Raw genomic sequence first — 21,750 nt, 5'->3', positions numbered from 1 at the left:
ATGATAAATCATACACTATATCAGTCTATAGGGAAAAGATAAAACACACACACACACACACACACACACACACACACACACACAACAGAAATGCAAGACTGACTGGTCCCACAAAAAATTTAAAAAATTAAAAGAAAAAAGGAATAACCAGTTTCTGCGAAACACTACACTCTCCAACCTGAAAGCTTAGGCTGGAATCAAGACAGTAGTCAAAATTGTCAAACTTTTACAACAATTTCATTTTCAGGTACAATAAGAGGATAGGTTGGTTGGTTAAATTTACTAATGTCCTTAAATAAAAAAGAATATGAAACTGATTTTTAAAAAAATAATGTACTGAATTTCATACATTGTCATCAGATAATATCTCCCATCAGAGTAAAAAGACATGCATAAAGGGTCAATTTCTCACATAGAGAAAGGTAAGTGCAAGCAGGATGAATGCTACCTACAGATTGTTTCTTTTACTATATGAAGCTTCTTGTCCTTCACCTGCAGCCATGCTGCCTTCCACTGGTGCACAATCTTCTCATTCAAATGTAAGATTACAGTTAATAGGACAATATAGCATTCTTAATTTTTTTTTAATAATTACAGGTTTCTATGGCAGTGTATCAGCTTACCTGTTTCCCAGAAAGGGTTCAAATGAGGTGAGAATGTATGGGCCCACAAGTTTGGGCATTAGGTCTGAGATTGTGCAGGAATTGATGGGACAATGTGCATTATGGATTGTTAAGCTGCAGTGGGAGCATAAAGAAAAGCATTAAACCCAATCACTCCATTACATCTATGAATTAAAATTATTAATTACCATCATACTGTAAAAGTCAATCATTGGGTAGCCTATCAGTTGCTGCAAAGCACTTTAACCAATGCTCAGGTACTTACAATAACGTAGTAAATGGTTGAGAGAAATAGGTATCTGTCATCATTGGCACTTTGCTGCTTGTAAACCACTGGTCACAAGAATTTGTGTGTGATCTCCCTTAGAATAATATAAAAAGATTGTCATTGGTTTGCGGAGCAGTTGATGTCTGTTTTATGTAGTGATGAGTCAATGTACAGAATTTGGTGAATGCCTGAAACACAGCATTTACTTGAATGTGCAGTGGCTGTATGAAGGTCCTGGGCTATTAGATGTTGGGTGGAATCAGATAATCACATCTGGGCAACTTAAAGCCCCATATACCTCGGAGATGGACCATTAGTTTTTGCACAACCACCTGTATTAGTACTGATGCATACCATGTTATGAATCAGCCTGGCATGAGACAAGTGGTTGATTAATAGACATACACTGAGATGACAATGATGGTATAGCAACATGCACATATGGAGACGGCAGTAGTATCACGTACACAAGGTATAATAGGGCAGTGGAGCTCTCATTTGTACACAGGTGATTCACCTGAAAAGTTTTCCAACATGATTATGGCCACACAATGGCAATTAACATACTTCATACTTCAAATGCAGAATGGTAGTTGGAGCTAGATGGTAGGGCATTCCATTTTGGAAATCATTAGGAAATTCAATATTCCAAGACCTGCAGTGTCAAGAGTGTACCAAGAATACCAAATCTGAGGCATTATCTTTTACCATGGACAATGCAGTGGTCAGTGGCCTTCACATAATGGCTGAGAGCAGTGGTGCTTGAGTAGAGTTGTCCATGCCGATAGATAATCCACACTGCATGAAATAACCACATAAATCAATGAGGGATGTACAATGAAAGTATCTGTTAGGACTGCACAGAAAAATTTGGTATTAATGGGCTATGGCAGCAGATGACCAATGTGAGCGAGTTTTCTAACAGCACTCTCCTGGGCTCGTAACGATATCGGTTGGTCCCTAGACAACTGGAAAACCATGACCTGGTCAGATATGTCCTGATTTCAGTTGATAATAGATGATGGTAGGGTTCAAGTGTGGACTGACCCCAGAAGCCATGGGTCCAGGTTGTAAACAAAGCACTGTGCAAGCTGGTGGTGGCTCCATAATGGTGTGGGCTGTGTTTTTATGGAATGGACTGGGGCCTCAATGAAGTTAGCTACATGGAGACCATTTGCAGCCATTCATGGACTTCATGTTCCCAAAAAATGATGGAATTTTTATTGGTGACAATGTGCCATGTCATGGGCCATAATTGTTTGCAATTTGTTTGAAGAATATTCAGGAGAATTTGAGTAAATCATTTTGCCACCCACATCACCCAACATGAGCCCCATTGAATCATTGTTGGACATAATCGAGAGGTCAGTTCATGCACAAAATCATTCACTGGCAACACCTTTGCAATGGTAGATGGCTACGAGGCAGCACTGCTCAATATTTATGCAGGTGACTTCCAACAACTTATCAAGTCCATGCCACATCGAGTTGCTGCACTATGCTAGGCAAAAGGAGGTTCAACACTATATTAGGAGGTATCCCATGACTTTTGTCACCTTGAGGGAAAGTTGTGGTTATTAGAATTTGTGCATTATGTAAAATGTCAGAGGTAATGATTGGTTACCTACACCAAAGCTGCAGATAGCAGTTTCTGAACTGATGTGACAAGTTCATAGACATGTGGGTATTGTAGAAGAAAGTTAACCTGAAAGTTATATTTTGTGACTATTAACTTATTTGATTGGTAGGAGATGCAGTTATTGTTAGTGTGAAGATTCACAGACCTGTATGACAAAAATATACTTTGAAATTGGGATGGAGCAGGTAGATGCTTCTCAGTAATGGAAGTATGAAGCATTAACACAAAGTAAACATAACCAAGAGCATTAATTTACATTATAACCGTGGGGGAAAAAAAGCAACAGCTACTCACTATGTTTGAGGGAAAATTGAAACAAATTCAGCATTTATTGGATCAGAAATAGTAGAAATGCTATAAGGTGACTGAAAAATATTACATCAAAAGGAGGTCTTACGCATTGTTAGTTTTATACAGTAGCTGGCATCTATGAAATTATGGGTATTACTAGGCATTGGCCAATAGCATATGATAGGGTTGTGCCCTGTCAACTTCAATCTGTGATGATACTAAATGCTCATCACCAGCAAAAATGAACACATAAGTGTGACCAGAGGTTATTATACTGTAAAATTGTTTAAAGAACAAACTTTCTGAGACCAATAAAATTATCTGAAATTACATGCTTCCCAATTTTAGTAGATTAATACTCATATTTCCCTTAACATTGCCTCAGTAAACAACAGAACATAGTTCCTCTGAAATTTAATAAAGATTAATGATAATTTGTTTTGTTCATGCTCAGTTTCCAACTGCTTTACTTTGTAATGTCATCTATTCCCTTCCCATTAAACCATCATGTTGGGAATTTCTTATGTTTCTGAATTCAGCAAAGAATTTACTTCGTCCAGGAATCATCACTCATCTCACTATATTCTCCAACAATCACCATTTCATTTCCACTCTTTGCGTATCTCTCCTAATAATTTCTAACATTTATCTCTCCACTTCTTTACAGTCTGGTTTTAGAGTTTGAAAGTTTTTTTTTTTAATTAAAAGTTTGTGTCTTATTGCTGTACATAAAAAGTGTTAATACACAATGATTGTAAATTTCCTGTTTTAGACACATTGGAAGCTTAATTTTGAAAACTTTTTTTTACCGAAGAAACAACATGCTGATTTCAGTCTTCTGTTTATTTCTCTTACTAATCAGTGTCCTCAACTGCCCAAAATAAAGCGAGATCATTGCCTGGTTCTATGATTTCATTGTCATGTTGTTGCTGTTGTTGTTGTTGTTGTTGTTGTTGTGGTCTTCAGTCCTGAGACTCGTTTGATGCAGCTCTCCATGCTACTCTATCCTGTGCAAGCTTCTCCATCTCCCAGTACCTACTGCAGCCTACATCCTTCTGAATCTGCTTAGTGTATTCATCTCTTGGTCTTCCTCTACGATTTTTACCCTCCACGCTGCCCTCCAATACTAAATTGGTGATCCCTCGATGTCTCAGAACGTATCCTACCAACCGATTCCTTCTTCTAGTCAAGTTGTGCCATAAGCACCTCTTCCCCTCCAATTCTATTCAATACCTCCTCATTAGTTATGTGATCTACCCATCTAATCTTCAGTATTCTTCTGTAGCACCACATTTCGAAAGCTTCTATTCTCTTCTTGTCTAAACTATTTATCGTCCACATTTCACTTCCATACATGGCTACACTCTATACAAATACTTTCAGAAACGACTTCCTGACACTTAAATCTACACTCGATGTTAACAAATTTTTCTTCTTCAGAAACGCTTTCCTTGCCATTGCCAGTCTACATTTTATATCCTCTCTACTTCGACCATCATCAGTTATTTTGCTCCCCAAATAGCAAAGTGTCTCATTTCCTAATTTAATTCCCCCAGCATCACCCGACTTAATTAGACTACATTCCATTATCCTAGTTTTGCTGTTGTTGATGTTCATCTTATACCCTCCTTTCAAGACACTGTCCATTCTGTTCAACTGCTCTTCCAAGTCCTTTGCTGTCTCTGACAGAATTACAATGTCATCGGCGAACCTCAAAGTTTTTATTTCTTTTCCATGGATTTTAATTCCTACTCTGAACTTTTCTTTTGTTTCCTTTATTGCTTGCTCAATATACAGATTGAATAACACCGGGGATAAGCTACAACCCTGTCTCACTCCCTTCCCAACCACTGCTTCCCTTTCAATCCCCCTCGACTCTTATAACTGCCATCTGCTTTCTGTACAAATTGCAAATAGCCTTTCGCTCCCTGCATTTTACCCCTGCCACCTTCAGAATTTGAAAGGGAGTATTCCAATCAACATTGTCAAAAGCTTTCTCTAAGTCTACAAAAGCTAGAAAATAGGTTTGCCTTTTCTTAATCTTTCTTCTAAGGTAAGTCGTAGGGTCTGTTGTGTCTAGACAAGACAGCCTAGACACAATGAGAGGAAGCCGAAAGGCACGCTCTTAAACTCACGCAGGCTGGCGTGAGGTCTGAAACAGGATACGTAATGAATGCTATAAAGAAAAATACATAGCTTCTGGAATACTTAACTTTAATCCATAATTGTATAACATCGCTCTTGATGATACATGCTTCGTATAATAAATATCAATTGAATACGGCGCCTTGCTAGGTCGTAGCAATTGACTTAGCTGAAGGCTATGATAACTATCTTCTCGGCAAATGAGAGTGTCTTCGTCAGTGTAGCATCGCTAGCAAAGTTGGCTGTACAACTGGGGCGAGTGCCAGGACGTCTCTCTAGACCTGCCGTGCGGTGGCGCTCGGTCTGCAATTACTGACAGTGGCGACACGCGGGTCCGACATATACTGCCGGACCGCGGCCGATTTAAAGGCTACCACCTAGCAAGTGTGGTGTCTGGGGGTGACACCACAGGGTCAGTATTGCCTCACGTGTTCCAACATTTCTATGGAATCCAAACTGATCTTCCCCGAGGTCGGCTTCTATCAGTTTTTCCATTCGTCTGTAAAGAATTCGCGTTAGTATTTTGCAGCTGTGACTTATTAAACTGATAGTTCGGTAATTTTCACATCTGTCAACACCTGCTTTCTTTGGGATTGGGATTATTATATTCTTCTTGAAGTCTGAGGGTATTTCGCCTGTCTCATACATCTTGCTCACCAGATGGTACAGTTTTGTCAGGACTGGCTCTCCCAAGGCTGTCAGTAGTTCTAATGGAATGTTGTCTACTCCAGGGGCCTTGTTTCGACTCAGGTCTTTCAGTGGTCTGTCAAACTCTTCACGCAGTATCGTATCTCCCATTTCATCTTCATCTACATTCTCTTCCATCTCCATAATATTGTCCTCAAGAACGTCGCCCTTGTATAGACCCTCTATACACTCCTTCCACCTTTCTGCTTTCCCTTCTTTGCTTAGAACTGGGTTTCCACCTGAGCTCTTGATATTCATAAAAGTCGTTCTCTTTTCTCCAAAGGTCTCTTTAATTTTCCTATACGCAGTATCTATCTTACCCCTAGTGAGATAACCCTCTAAATCCTTACATTTGTTCTCTAGCCATCCCTGCTTAGCAATTTTGCATTTCCTGTCGATCTCATTTTTGAGACGTTTGTATTCCTTTTTGCCTGTTTCATTTACTGCATTTTTATATTTTCTCCTTTCATCAATTAAATTCAATGTATCTTCTGTTACCCAGGGATTTCTACTAGCCCTCGTCTTTTTACCTACTTGTTCCTCTGCTGCCTTCACTACTTCATCCCTCAAAGCTACCCATTTTTCTTCTACTGTATTTCTTTCCCCCATTCCTGTCAACTGTTCCCTTATGCTGTTCCTGAAACTCTGTACAACCTCTGGTTTAGTCAGTTTATCCAGGTCCCATCTCCTTACATTCCCACCATTTTGCAGTTTCTTCAGTTTTAATCTACAGTTCATAACCAATAGATTGTGGTCAGAGTCCACATCTGCCCCTGGAAATGTCTTACAATTTAAAACCTGGTTCCTAAATCTCTGTCTTACCATTATGATAATCTATCTGATACCTTTTAGTATCCCCAGGGTTCTTCCATGTATACAATCTTCTTTCATGATTCTTAAACCAAGTGTTAGCTATGATTAAGTTATGCTCTGTGCAAAATTCTACCAGATGGCTTCCTCTTTCATTTCTTAGCCCCAATCTATATTAACCTACTATGCTTCCTTCTCTCCCTTTTCCTAGGCTTGAATTCCAGTCACCCATGACTATTAAATTTTCATCTCCCTTCACTATTTGAATAATTTCTTTTATCTCCTCATACATTTCATCAATTTCTTCGTCATCTGCAGAGCTAGTTGGCATATAAACTTGTACTACTGTAGTAGGCATGGGCTTCGTGTCTATCTTGGCCACAATAATGCGTTCGCTATGCTGTTTGTAGTAGCTTACCCGCACTCCTATTTTTTTTATTCATTATTAAACCTACTCCTGCATTACCCCTATTTGATTTTGTATTTATAACCCTGCATTCACCTGACCAAAAGTCTTGTTCCTCCTGCCACCGAACTTCACTAATTCCCACTATATCTAACTTTAACCTATCCATTTCCCTTTTTAAATTTTCTAACCTACCTGCCCGATTAAGGGATCTGACATTCCATGCTCCGATCCGCAGAACGCGAGTTTTCTTTCTCCTGATAACAACGTCCTCCTGAGTAGTCCCCGCCCGGAGATCCGAATGGGGAACTATTTTACCTCCGGAATATTTTACCCAAGAGGACGCCATCATCATTTAATCACACAGTAAAGCTGCATGCTCTTGGGAAAAATTACGGCTGTAGTTTCGCCTTGCTTTCAGCTGTTCGCAGTATCAGTTCAGCAAGGCTATTTTGGTTAGTGTTACAAGGCCAGAACAGTCAATCATCCAGACTGTTGCCCCTGCAACTACTGAAAAGGCTGCTGCCCCTCTTCAGGAACCACACGTTTGTCTGGCCTCTCAACAGATACCCCTCCGTTGTGGTTGCACCTACGGTACGGCTATCTGTATCGATGAGGCACGCAAGCCTCCCCACCAACGCCAAGGTCCGTGGTTCATGGGGGGTTATTATATTGTAAAATTTTCTTTTCAATGTGTTCACTGTACATTATTTAACTCTCATTATAACTGAATTTCAGGTCTACTTTCACACTTGTTCTGTTAACAAGCTTATCTGCATTGGAGACAAGCAGTACAACACCATAAAAAATTAAGATGATACAGATATGTTCTATTGACACATATTCTTTCTGCATTCTTTAAGAATATGAACACTTCCTCTAAGAATGTTGAGAATAGTTTTGGTAATATAAGAGGCCCATGCCCAATTCCTCTTCCAATTCTGAATTGCTCACAATACTGATGAAGTCTAATGAAAACTGAGACAATGCTACAGATATTCCTCAATGTCTACATCTACATTCTGCAAACTGCTGTGAAGTGCATGTCAGAGGATACTTTCCATTGCACCACATTTTATGATACCCTCCCAGTCCATTTGCGTATGGAAAATAAAAAAAAACCTGATTGTTTAAATGACTCTGTGTGTGCGCTGTAATTAGTCTCATCATGTCTTCGTGGGTCCTATGACAATGATATATAGGAGGCTATAGTACATCCCTAAGCTCCTCAAATAATACTGATTCTTGACACTTTGTAAGTATGTTTTTGAAGGATAGTTGGCATCTACCACCCATGTCTGCTAGTTCAGGCGTTTCAGCTTCCCACAAGACACTCTTGTGGGCGAAACAAACCTGTGACCAGTTGTGCTGTCCTCTTTTATACATATTCAATATCCTGATAGACCTGTTTAGTACGGGTTCCACACTTTTGAACAACATTCTAAGGATGGCATGCATAAGTATTTTGTAATGGATCTCTTTTGTAGATTGACTACATGTTTCATATATTATATCAATGAACCGAAGTCTGCCGTTTGCTTTACCAATGAATGAGTCTATGGGACCATTCCATTTTATATCTTCAAAAGTAATTACACACAGGTATTTGTATGAGCTGACTATTTTGAACTATGACTCACTGATGTAAAAGTTATAGGAGACTACCCTTATATGTTACGGGGACTGCCCAATTTTACGCTTAAGTGCATTTAAAGCAAGTTACCAGCCTTTGCACCCCTTTGAAAACTAATTAAGATCTGACTGAATGATCGTGCAGCTTGTTTCAGACAATATTTCATTACAGATAAGTGAACCATCTGCAAACAGTTTGAGGTAAGGGATTTGGAGCAGCAATTGTGTAAGGATGGATGAGTATATTGCCATAGTGACCCCATTCCAGTAATCCAGCAGGATCTCCAGTCACTACTCAAATCCTCAGGCCCATCCCAGAACCTCTCCCCGGAGTCCATCTCTCTACTCAGCCCTACCACTCCCCATACTCCTACCTTCTACATGCTTCCTAAGGTCCCAGGACGCCCCATTCTGGCCGGGTACTGTGCCCCCAATGAGGGAATCTCTGCTCTCGTAGACCAACACCTTCAACCTATTACCCAGAACCTACCCTCCTATATAAAAGATATCAACCATTTCCTCCACGAACTCTCCACAGTTCCTGTCCCTTTACCACACGGTGCGGTGCTCGTCACTATTGATGCCACCTCCCTGCACACTAACATTCCTAATGGCCATGGCCTTACTGCTATTGAAACTATATTTCCCAATGCCCGGCAGATTCCAAACCCCATCTAGAGGAATCCTTCCTAAGAATCCAGAATCCTAAACCCCCCACCTGGTTCAGATTCATTGATGACATCTTTGCTATTTAGATCAAAGGTGAGGACACCCTATCCACATTCCTCCAGAACCTCAAGAACTTCTCCCCCATTTGCTTCACCTGGTCCTACTCAACCAACAAGCCACCTTCATAGATGTTGACCTTCACCTCAAAGATGGCTACATCAGTACCTCAAGCCTTCACTGACCATAATTATCTTCTCATCCCCATAATTATCTTCCCAGCCTTGTACAAAAACAAATCTCGGACACATTATCTTTCCAGTCTCCCACCACCTCAAAACCGCTATCCGGCCACAGAGGATCATTCCCCTTGTAACTCAGTACCACCAAGGACTGGAGCAACTGAATTACATCCTCCGTCATGGTTTCAATTACCTCTCGCCGTGTCCTGAAATGATAAATGTCCTGCCCACTATCCTTCTCACCCCTCCCACAGTGGTATTCTGCCGTCCGCCAAACCTGCACAATATACTCATCCATCCTTACACAATCACTGCTCCGAATCCCTTGCCTCATGGCTCATACCCCTGTAACAGACCTAGATGCAAGATCTGTCCCATATACCTACACCAGTCCGGTCACCACATCACTGTCCCATCAAAGGCAGGGCTACCTGTGAAACCAGTCATGTAGTCTACAAGCTAAGCTGCAACCACTGTGCTGCATTCTATGCAGGCATGACAGTAAACAAGCTGTCTGTCCACACAAATGGCCACCGACAAACTGTGGCCAAGAAACAAGTAGACCACCCTGTTGCTGAAGACACTTCCAAACATGATATCCTGCATTTCAATGACTGTTTCACAGCCTGTGCCATATGGATCCTTCCCACCAACACCACAACACCAGCTTTTCTGAATTGCACTGAAGGTAACTTTTCCTGGATTACATCCTATGTTCCCGTAACTCTCTTGGCCTCAACCTTCATTAGTCACTGTCCTCACCCATCCACCATGTTGCCTTTCCAGCACCACACCCAGTCTTTTTATTTCTCTCTTTCTCCATTACTTCCCCCTCTACACCTCTCCCATGCCCACCTGCAGCATTTCACTGTCCACCACTCCCACCATATGGTCCCTCCACCTCCCTGCCCCAGCCTCCTCCTTACCCCCACCCACTCGCATCATGCACTGGTGCTGCTAGTCGCAGTGTGGTCACAGTTGCCTGAGACGGCAGTTGTGTGTGTGTGTGTGTGTGTGTGTGTGTGTGTGTGTGTGTGTGTGTGTGTGTGTATTGTTTATGAAGGCCTTAATGTCCAAAGTGTGTGTCTATTGTTGATGAAGACCTTAACAGCCAAAAGCTTTAAATGTGAGAGTCTTTTCGTTGTGCCTACCTGTGACTCAGCATCTCCACTATATGGTGAGTAGCAACTTTCCTTCTCATAATATTGAGGTTACTATTAATATTTTCTGGCAGATCATTAATACACAACATGAATAGAGAGGATCACAACATACTTGATCTCTAGCATTTTAATAGTTTTATCTGCAGAGGGGGTTTGTGGGAAAAGGGGTCGGGTGGAGGATAGTGTGGTATTTCTTTTGATCTTATACTAATACAGTAAGGTCTCCTACAACCTTCTTATCTGGACTGGATGGGAGTTGCCTAATCAAATGAAGTCTTGTGTACATCCCACGCACAATCAGCGACCTGTTACCCATTTCATAATGGTACACCCCTTACTTTGAACTCATGTTTTGGTTACACTGCATGACGACCACTGATGTGTTGTACCTTGCTAGTATAGCGGAAAGGCCTACTTTTATTTGGTGTACGAATGTCACATTTTAGTTGAAAACAGGCGACACGTGCGGCAATATTTAAGAGAAAGTATGCTATTTTGTGCATTATTTCGCAAGTGTCAACAATGTGGAGTCACAGAAGCCAGACCACAATTAGGAGAGAAATTCTTTTTCTACTTGCAGGCAGATTTCCATTAATTTCTGATTATTCATTTCATTGCTATAATGTCTAATGAAAGATGCTGCAATTGAGTTATCACTGCAGCTATTGCAGCAGAGACAGCATAGCATGGGAGTAAAGTCTGAGCTTTTGTTCGTTACATCGTATGTCATTACTAATGAATACTCTCTGTGTGTGTCATTAAAAGTTTGTAAAGGAACTGCGTTAGCAGCTGCAATCCATGCAAGGCTATCATGGAACATAATTGTTGCACCAGTGCGTTGCCACTACTATAATATCTGAAAAGTGTCTATTCACCAGCAATGAATGGCAACTTTGTACCAGCATTCCAATACAGCACTGCAGCATACAGTTGACGTTTCGAGTAGAGGAAAATAAAACATGAAATTGTAAGTGAGAATGTGTGAGTTGCAGTACGCTTGCTTTAGTAAATTACTCATATCACAAGGCACTAGATGAAAGTGTCACATTATTGCTTTCTATCCATTCAATAATAGAATCCTTCCTCTATTTCACATGTGGATTTCATGGTACTTGATTTATCGTTGTGTGTTATGGAGTCTGATCTATAATAATTACAGATCTGTTTGGTAATTTCTTCAAGTATGTTCCTAAACCACTTGTTGCCGTGTCAGCTATTTATCCCAAAATGATAATCTGCATCTTCTTTTTGGCCAATAAATTCTAAGCCAGCATTTTACACAAACCCATCTTCATTCCCAATGTGGCACATTATAATCCCAGACCTAGATGGTGTTTGAATTCCTCCTTTCCAGCCATTCCAGTCTTCAACAACAGTTTACGTTAAAAATACAGTTTCACTTGTGATTTTGAATGATTATAATATGTAACTCTCATTTACAGTCAATATTCTTAAAAATTATCTGGTATTTTTATGTAATTAAAGCTTAAAAATCATTAAATATCAAGATTTCATCATGTGACTGAAAAAATTCTGTTATTGGCTAAAGCTCTGATGATGTCACAGACAAAGCTATGTGTGTGTTACAGGAGTGTTAGCCGAAGTTACTAGGTTTTTATGTACTTTTTTTACATATAGTTTAGCTATTCAGTGATGGTCCGCTGCTCGTGGTCTCACGGTAGCTTCTCACTTCCCGAGCACGGGGTGCTGGGTTCGATTCCCGGTGGCGTCAGGGATTTTCACCTGCCCCAAGACGGCTGGGCGTTGATGTGTCATCTTCATCATCATCATTCATCCCCATTACGGTCAGAGGAAGGCAACGGAAAACCACCCATTAGGATCATGCCTAGCATTGTTCCCCTACGCTCCATCAAGAAGCATGGAACTTCATTTCCATTTCCATTTCCATTTCAATTCAGTGATGAAAAACGTATTTACAACTTTTAAGTAACAATAGAGAGGAATATTGTGAATGCTGATAGAGGAAACCTTACGAAAGTTGATGTGTTTATGCTCCGCTCAATTAGATCAGCAATATGTGCAAGGATGGACTTTCTTGTCCCTGTTCCCTGGAACATAATTATACTCACACAAAACTAGGCAAATGTAGAACTTTAGGAAATATGCCCATATCTTAGACGTAGATTGTTGACTATCAGTCATGAATTATGACAAAGAACAATAAAATTATTCTTGACAAATCTTAGTGCTCATTTCCGCTATATAAGACACTCAACAGATGTGCTACCTGCAGCATGCACTATGTGGTGCAACATATAGTACAATGGACTGCAAACAACTGAGGACAAATGCATTTACTTTGCTCAAAAACAATTACCTCATTTGGAAAGCACTGCTATTAGTGAAGATATCAACATGCTCCCACAGTACAATGTGGTGAAGGATGATGAAGTTTTGTATGCGGAGAGATACAAAGCACATACAACACACAAAATATGGGCTGTGCTGTTTGTGAGTGTAAGCTAACATCAGACTTAACTTCATCTTATGTAAGCTGATGAAACTTCAAAAACTTAAACAATAAGGATCCTAATTAGATAGTAGAAAGATTTTAAAAGAACACATGGTTTCTCACAAAAGGAAATAGTGTGTGGTCACATTAACTATTGCAAATGTAAGCACATGCAAATGCCAAGAAAAAACAATATACTACATTTCTAACCTGTGTGGTGAAGTTTTGTAATTGTGATTTGGTTTTCATATAAAAGGACTGTCAATTTGTTTTACAAAATGTTAAAATATTTCTGATAGCTGGATTCGAACCAGCAACCTATGGATATCATCTTCACATATTCGATAGTCCATCACTCTTACCAATCGAGCTACCAAATGATGCACAATGAAGCGAGTATAATAAGTTTTACTAAGAATTTGATGTCATTGTGTTTTTTAATTAACCAAGGGAACTTGGGCATCAATGTGGTGGCATTTTGCTGGAGCAGTGCAGCCACTTTTTACACACCTTCTCATCCTTTGGGACACACTAAAACAACTTTTCAAGAGTTTTTATGGATGTACTTGTATAGTGTGGCAATACACACAATTTGTAATCAGTTTTCTGAAATGTAAATTCCACAACAAGACATCACTGTGAACAAGTTTTATGATAATAGGAGCAGCGAGGTAGCAGTAATGTCACAGGTATCATATGAATTGAGTGGAGCATTTTAGTGGGCTTTCAAATTATTTGAATTTGATTTCCATTTTTATAAAAAAATACAGAATTTCAAGAGGGGAAATAACCATGTTATGAGCATAAAATGATGTAATTAACCATTAAGGCGATTCCCAGAAAACAGTCAAATGCTCTATTTCTCCTTGTCAACTGTATACATTTTCTGATGCATAAGGCATTTTTTACTGTATACATTTTCTGACGCATAAGGCATTTTTTTGTTCTTGCCATCCAAACTTTCTTGAATGATTTGCACTACACCAACTGTCATCAATGTAATAAACAGCCCATTCAGTGTTTCACAAGTCTCTTACTTTATGCAAGAACTCATCTCTTTTTTCCTGGTACTCAGTTATTTTCCCTCAACTCAGTTTGTATCTGAAGCCTATTTCTGAATAGCATTCAGAGAAGTCTTACATTTCAGTCTTCAACTTTTTCAATACGCCCACTATGGATAGAAACTGCTTTCCCAAACAGGAGTTGTAGATTTTCCTTCTATGATTCCTTTGTGTAAACTCATCCAATGCAAACATCTGTCTCCTGCCACAATTTATTTTTGGTTATACAGACACAAAAAGGGCAGCTCATATTGTATTATCACGTAATAGGGGAGAGAGTGTGGCAGATATGATACGCGAGTTGGGATGGAAGTCATTAAAGCAAAGACGTTTTTCGTCGCGGCGAGATCTATTTACGAAATTTCAGTCACCAACTTTCTCTTCCGAATGCGAAAATATTTTGTTGAGCCCAACCTACATAGGTAGGAATGGTCATCAGAATAAAATAAGAGAAATCAGAGCACGAACAGAAAGGTTTAGGTGTTCGTTTTTCCCGCGCGCTGTTCGGGAGTGGAATGGTAGAGAGATAGTATGATTGTGGTTCAATGAACCCTCGGCCAAGCACTTAAATGTGAATTGCAAAGTAGTCATATAGATGTAGAAGTTTTTCTATATCCTCTTGAAATTCCTTTCAGTGTACTTTCACTAATACTGAAACATTCAGATGCTCTCATTACTAGCTGTGATACTGAACTGCTCATGACTTTTCTTTTCTGGCCTCAAAGCAAGCAGGTGCACTGATCGCCAGGGACTTTTCACAACCCCATAAATGATGGATTGTTTGAAAAATGTACAAGGCAACAAAGCATGACTGTTTCCTACATGACGGGAAGCCCCAATGTAAACACTATAACAATGAACAATGAAATGAAAGTACCGTTCAGAGGTTCGACAATGTATCTGAGCACATGGTGAATAACAACATAAAAACCAATAAATTAAACATGTGATATTAGTGTTTTATAAAGATTTATGTCCATAACAAATAACACCTTTGAATGACAACAACAGAGTTAGCTTTACACCTTTTGTGTTGTTTGTACGTCTAACTATTAGGCAAATTGTGGCATCCGCCATTGTTATGACAAAACAACTAATTACAGTCTGACTTCTGTGACTCGTTAGACTTGACATCCAACAAAAAATGTTCAGTGAAGCATATTTTCTTTTAAATATTACCAAACATTGCCCCTTTTCAAATGAAATATAATATTCGAATACCAAATAAAAGGAGACACTTCCACAATGCTGGCAAGGTGCAACACATCAGCATTTTTATGGGATGTAACCAAAATATGAGCTTAAAGTGCAACTCTGACCCATTCAGGAGGACCCTATGGTTCTCAGCCCTATCATGCAAGTCTAGGAAGTCACAGCATGGGGCTGACACAGTACAGAAACTTGAAAGTCTCTGGTACATGCCTCCCACTTAACTCAGGGCCAGAGGGACAGTGTCAGTCTTGGGAACAACGCTGCAGACTGAAGCTGTTTTGAAATTCTGTGAAACACACTGGTCTTCTCAGCCTTCTCCGCCAATCGCTGGAATGATTCACATTTAAACTCTGAGCCAAGGTGATGGGAAAATTTCATTCCAATATGCACACCGCTTTTCATACTAACAAGAACTATATTTTATACTAGTGCTACTATTACTACGAGAGAAAATAATTTGTTGAGCAGCATAGAGACAATAATGAACTGTGTACCATTGGCAAGACTGGGCAAAATGTATGACCAAATGTTTACACATGAGATATTTTTTAATTATAAAGGTTTATGATATGCTCTTAATATCTGCATGATTCAATAACATTACTAACTAAGGTTAGTGTATGTGTGTCAAAACAGATACCTAACATTTGTAACAAACATCAAACTTGTGGGTTCTTAACAGCTATGAGCAATTAACTTTTAACTCACCTACAAACTGATGGACATCTGTGGTCTGACCATAGTCTACAACAATTGCTGCTGTTACTAATTCGTCAATCAGCAGTTTGGAAAATCCCTCATGTAGAAGAGCTTCCTTAAGTGACACATGCAGAGCCTCTGCAAGTTCTAAATCTGTTCCTGCCATTAAATCATTTACACTTGGAAATGCAAATCCTGATTTTTGTAGTCCATAGATCCTGAAAGAACAAACAGAGAATAGCTCACTAATTAATGAATTACACACACACATTACATAATTAATACTTTTATTTGGATAAAGGAATAAAGAACTTACTGGCTAAAAATGCCTCATGTACAGGGTTATTACAAATGATTGAAGCGATTTCACAGCTCTACAATAACTTTATTATTTGAGATATTTTCAAAGTGCTTTGCACACACATACAAAAACTCAAAAAGTTTTTTTACGCATACACAAATGTTCGATATGTGCTCCTTTAGTGATTCGGCAGACATCAAGCCGATAATCAAGTTCCTCCCACACTCGGCGCAGCATGTCCCCATCAATGAGTTCGAAAGCATTGTTGATGCAAGCTCGCAGTTCTGGCACGTTTCTTGGTAGAGGAGGTTTAAACACTGAATCTTCCACATCACTATGCGTGAAACTTGCCCACACGCGTTCAACCATTTCTTCGCTCACTGCAGGCCGACCCGTTGATTTCCCCTTACAGAGGCATCCAGAAGCTTTAAACTGTGCATACCATCGCCGAATGGAGTTAGCAGTTGGTGGATCTTTGTTGAACTTCGTCCTGAAGTGTCGTTGCACTGTTATGACTGACTGGTGTGAGTGCATTTCAAGCATGACACACGCTTTCTTGGCTCCTGTCGCCATTTTGTCTCACTGCGCTGTCGAGCGCTCTGGCGGCAGAAACCTGAAGTGCGGCTTCAGCCGAACAAAACTTTATGAGTTTTTCTATGTATCTGTAGTGTGTCGTGACCATATGTCAATGAATGGAGCTACAGTGAATTTATGAAATCGCTTCAATCATTTGTAATAGTCCTGTACTAGATACACACCACTGTAGTAAGACGTATGATGAGTTATGGGGCTACAGTACAGTGGAATAAAGTAAAACAGAAGGCAGCTGTTAAGGAGCTTGGCAAGGTAAAGAGATTGGCCCACTTAGACGTAACAGGTAGAAATAGCAACAGACACATTGCTGGGATGGAGACCAGGCTGGATATGCTGTTTGAGTTACAATGGAGGCAGCAGAATGGGCATGGAGTTACAAACTCAAAATAATTGGAAACCTTTAGAAAATTCAGAATTCCACACCAATACTGTGAATGGTGCAGTAAAGATAGGAATTGTCAGGGAAAATGCCAGATGATTGTACAACTACTTCCAGCTGCTTCAATAAACCTTTCAAGGTAATAATTGGAAGTAAGGAGCAGTGGAAGAACAAACCTAAATACCTTCCACAAGACAGAGTCTACTTTAGTGACGGATGGAAAACAGATGAAAGTGCAACCAATTTAGGGAAGCTGCTCATGGTATTCCAGGTGGAAATATTTGCTATCAGAGTGCAAGTAGAGGAAAATCTGCGTAGTTGCTACAAGATCACGGCATCTACATTCATTCAAACAGCTCTGAATCTCTGTAAGTAGATCAAAGATTATTGGAGACTGCCATGAAGCACATGTGAGACTAGGGAATAAGCAACAGTGTAAACCTGCTGTGGGTCCCTTGTCACTCAGGAAACAGTGGCAACGAACAACCTGACAGGCTGGCCAGGATAGGTGCAACAACTCCATCAGATTACTAAGAAGACAGTAAGAAGAAAACTAAGTAGCTGGATTAGGAAGCACCATGCAGAATATTGGACTAAGATCCAAAATAGAAACGTGGGAAGCTAACAATGCCAAAGTCACGTTTCAAGAGAAGTTCGTCATCCTGGACTAAAAGAGGAGACAGATTAAACTAAAGGGAGGGCCATTGACTGGCCATGGGAAGTTAAGGAAATACCTGCAGAAAGAAGTCCCTATGTGCAGACACCGCAGTGAGGAGGTCAAAACTGCATCATGTTTAATCATCCAATAAAAGACCGAAAGGCTCAGAATATTCAGGTCATTAATTCCTGAAGAAACTGTTACTAATAAAGAACTGGTAAAAGACCTGCTACTCTTAAAAGGTACCAGCTTTACTAGAATTACAGGGAGAAAAATCACACAATAAACTCAGTTTTGGTGTGGGCAACAGTGCATTAAGATCACGGTTGTTTTGTCTCCTTTGTAAGCCAGTAAAAAGTACAGTACACAGCAACTGATTCATGAAGGATCAAATTGATTCAACAGTCCTCATAAAGGTTTTGTGTGAAGATTGTGGCACTCTTAAGAGTATATGACATGCCTGGGTGAATGTGTAAATGCAGAGCTTCACAAGATGCTCAACAAAATGGTTTGGGGCATCACAAGTGGATATGATCAATACATCACCCCCATGCAGTTGCACCCCAAATGACATAGTCTGTACCTGTATGTGTCAGGCAAAAGACTGTTACTTGCATGACTAATTTCCAGACACATTCGGTACAGCCAGATCACTGTCTGTCCAATCCCTGCAATTTACAACATTTTCACGGTGCGTTTTTTAAGATGGATGTTTTTAAAAGATAGAGTTGCTGAATAACTATAGACACAGTTGCTACAAAGAGTTAACAGTCATAATAATAAGGACTTGTCCATTAAAATATATAATAAGTGGATATAATAGAGGGAAACATTCCATGTGGGAAAAATATATCTAAAAACAAAGAAGATGTGACTTACCAAACGAAAGCGCTGGCAGGTTGATAGACACACAAACAAACACAAACATACACACAAAATTCAAGCTTTCGCAACCAACAGTTGCTTCATCAGGAAAGAGGGAAGGAGAGGGAAAGACGAACGGATGTGGGTTTTAAGGGAGAGGGTAAGGAATCATTCCAATCCCGGGAGCGGAAAGACTTACCTTAGGGGGAAAAAAGGAAAGGTATACACTCGCATACACACACATATCCATCCACACATACACAGTGTACACAGTGTGTATGTGTGTCTATCAACCTGCCAGCGCTTTCGTTTGGTAAGTCATATCTTCTTTGTTTTTAGATATATAAAATATAAGAAGTTGTTCATTAGGAAAATGAGTTTCTAATACCAATACAAGTCACTGAAAAATCTACAGGTATTTCTACAGATGTGCTACGCACAGCAGAACATCAACTGAAAGTCAGAGAAACTGAACAGATGTACCTAGATGCATACAAGTTAGTAGCACATTACTGTAGGTGTAATATAAGGAAAGGTGGAATAGCTGCATACACAAAAAAGTGGAAAAAAAGTCCAAGGCCTCAGATCTCAGTAAATACTGTACTGAAAAGCTATTTGAGCAATGTTATTCAGTAACAGATTTGGAAACATACAAAACAGAATTTCTGACAGTCTAAGGGGGATACTGTAATGCCTTTTATACATTATAAGCTCATTACAGACTTCAACTATTCTACTCCCTTTATTTTACATTGTTCAATTAATTACTGAAAACTAGTTTATGCAGACATAAGTGACATCTGGTGAACCTGCAACACAAACATCTTGTGGCTACTGTATGGCAGCTTGTTTTGAACAGTAGTGATACTGACAACATGACTCATACATATGATGTTATTTATTTATATTTGATGATGCTGGTGCCGATTTTGCATTTAACATTTGACGATGGCACTATGGCTGCAGTACATTAGGACTTTGTTTTTATAAAACAGGTATGCCTCTTCATACTTAAAAAGTGCTCAAATGCATATATTTGTCAGTAGTACTTTTCATTGTGGTGTATTTACATTTTTTCCCATTTTTGCTGCAGATCTGATGATGGTCATTATAGACCGAAACTGGTAATCTGTAGACCGAAACTGGTAATCTGTTAACAAAAAGTTTGTGACCAAAGAAGTAAATTAAAGGAAACTTATTGTATATATGGGTCACTGTTTTATTCGCAACAATGTCGCAGCTTGTGAATCAGATTTTTGTACTTTTTAAATATTTATGGTATATGAAGTTCAGAAATCAAGTATCAATGACAAAGTTGTTTAGTGTGTATCTAAAAAATTCTCAAGTAAATCACCTTTAATGCCCCAAAGCAAGGTTATTTTTTCAATGCCCCATGGGTCTCTGTGGTAGGATGCTCGCCTACAGCATGATTGGCCCGAGTTCAATTCCTAGCCTTGGTAAATTTTTAAACAAAAGTGCATGTTACATGAGCATTTTCATGAAGCTAGACTACATAAATATGAAAAACTTAATTCATAGTTTTTTTAAAAACAATCTTTGTTAATATAACAGTGGAAACAATCAATTATTGACAAAGTTGTATAATTGGATAGACAAAAAATTTACTAACCAAGCAGCAGCAGAACACACACATAAAAGACTTGTAATTAGCAAGTTTTCAGAGCCAGTGGCTCCTTCTTCAGACAGAAGGGTTGAAGAGGAAGGAAGAAGGGTGAAGGAAAAGGACTGGAGAAGTCTAGGAAAAGGGGTAGATTTTGGGAAAGTCACCCAGAACTGCAGTCAGGGGAGACTTAACTGTATGGGATGAGAAGGAAAGACTGATTGTTTTGAACTGCATCAGACGAGATTTGAAAACCTGAGAGCTTAAAGGAGGAAGACAGGGTAATATGCAAGACAGAGATTACTACTAAGACATTGTGAAGTTATAAGAGTGAAAAGCTAAGTGCATTGTAAAGAACAGATGTGGGCGGTGAAAAATAGATGGGAAAGACAATGAAAGATATAGAAAAATAAAACAGAGTGAAGAAAAGGGTAGTTTTACAGTGAATAAATAAATGTAAATTAAGGCCAGGTGGGTGGCGAGAATCAAGGACATCATGTAGTGCTAGTTCCCACCTGCGGAGTTCTGAGAAAGTGCTGTCTGGGAGAAAAATCCAGATGGTGTGTGTGATGAAACAGGTGCCAAGGTTATGAATGTCATGTTGTAGAGCATGCTCTGCAACACGACATTGTGAATTGCCAGTATGCACCCTCTGCCTGTGCCCATTTATCCTAATTGATAATTTGGTGATAGTCATGCCGATGTAGAAGGCTGAAAAGGGTTCACATAATAGCCGGTATATGACGTGTCATTTTGCAGGTTGCTCTCTGTTTGATAATATATATTTTGCCAGTTACAGTGCTATTATAGGTGGTGGTAGAAGGGTGCATAGGGAAAGTCTTGCAGTGGGGACAGTCACAGGAGTAGGAGCCACAGGGTAGGGAGATGGGTGCGGGAGGAGGATAGAGTTTGACCAGAATATTGTGGAGATTGGGAGGGTGATAGAAAGCTATTCTAGGTGTGGTGGGCAAAATTTCAGACAGAGTGGATCTCATATCAGGGCATGATTTTAAGAAGTCATGGCCCTGTCAAAGTACATGATTAACACATTCCAGACCAGGGTGATACAGAGTCACCAATGGTGTGCTCTGAAGCTGTTTTGTGGAGGGATCATCAGTACCAGGATTGGATGTGATGGCTCGGGAAATCTGCTTTTTAAATGGGCTGGTGGGGTAACTATGTGCAGTGAAGGCTGAGGTGAGAATGGTGGTGTATTGCTGCAAAGAGTCTGCATCCAAACAAATACGTTTGCTTTAGATACCAAGGTTGTATGGGAGGGAATGTTTGACTTTGAAGTGGTAACTGTCAAAATGTAA

The 21,750-nt window shown here is 39.7% G+C and overlaps 1 protein-coding gene across 1 annotated transcript in view; it reads right to left on the bottom strand.

Moving 5' to 3' along the window:
* Positions 1 to 21,750, bottom strand: part of LOC124600092 (prenylcysteine oxidase-like) — a 78,689-nt gene that overhangs the window by 6,202 nt on the left and 50,737 nt on the right. The window contains exon 4 of the mRNA XM_047136132.1: positions 16,027 to 16,235. Within this exon, the coding sequence (XP_046992088.1) occupies positions 16,027 to 16,235 (209 nt within the window). The remainder of the gene's footprint in view (positions 1 to 16,026; positions 16,236 to 21,750) is intronic.

Source organism: Schistocerca americana, chromosome 1, assembly GCF_021461395.2.
Source record: "Schistocerca americana isolate TAMUIC-IGC-003095 chromosome 1, iqSchAmer2.1, whole genome shotgun sequence".
Lineage (NCBI taxonomy): Eukaryota > Metazoa > Arthropoda > Insecta > Orthoptera > Acrididae > Schistocerca > Schistocerca americana.
Note: the sequence above shows the minus strand (reverse complement) of the source record. Positions and strands in the feature narration are given on the sequence as shown.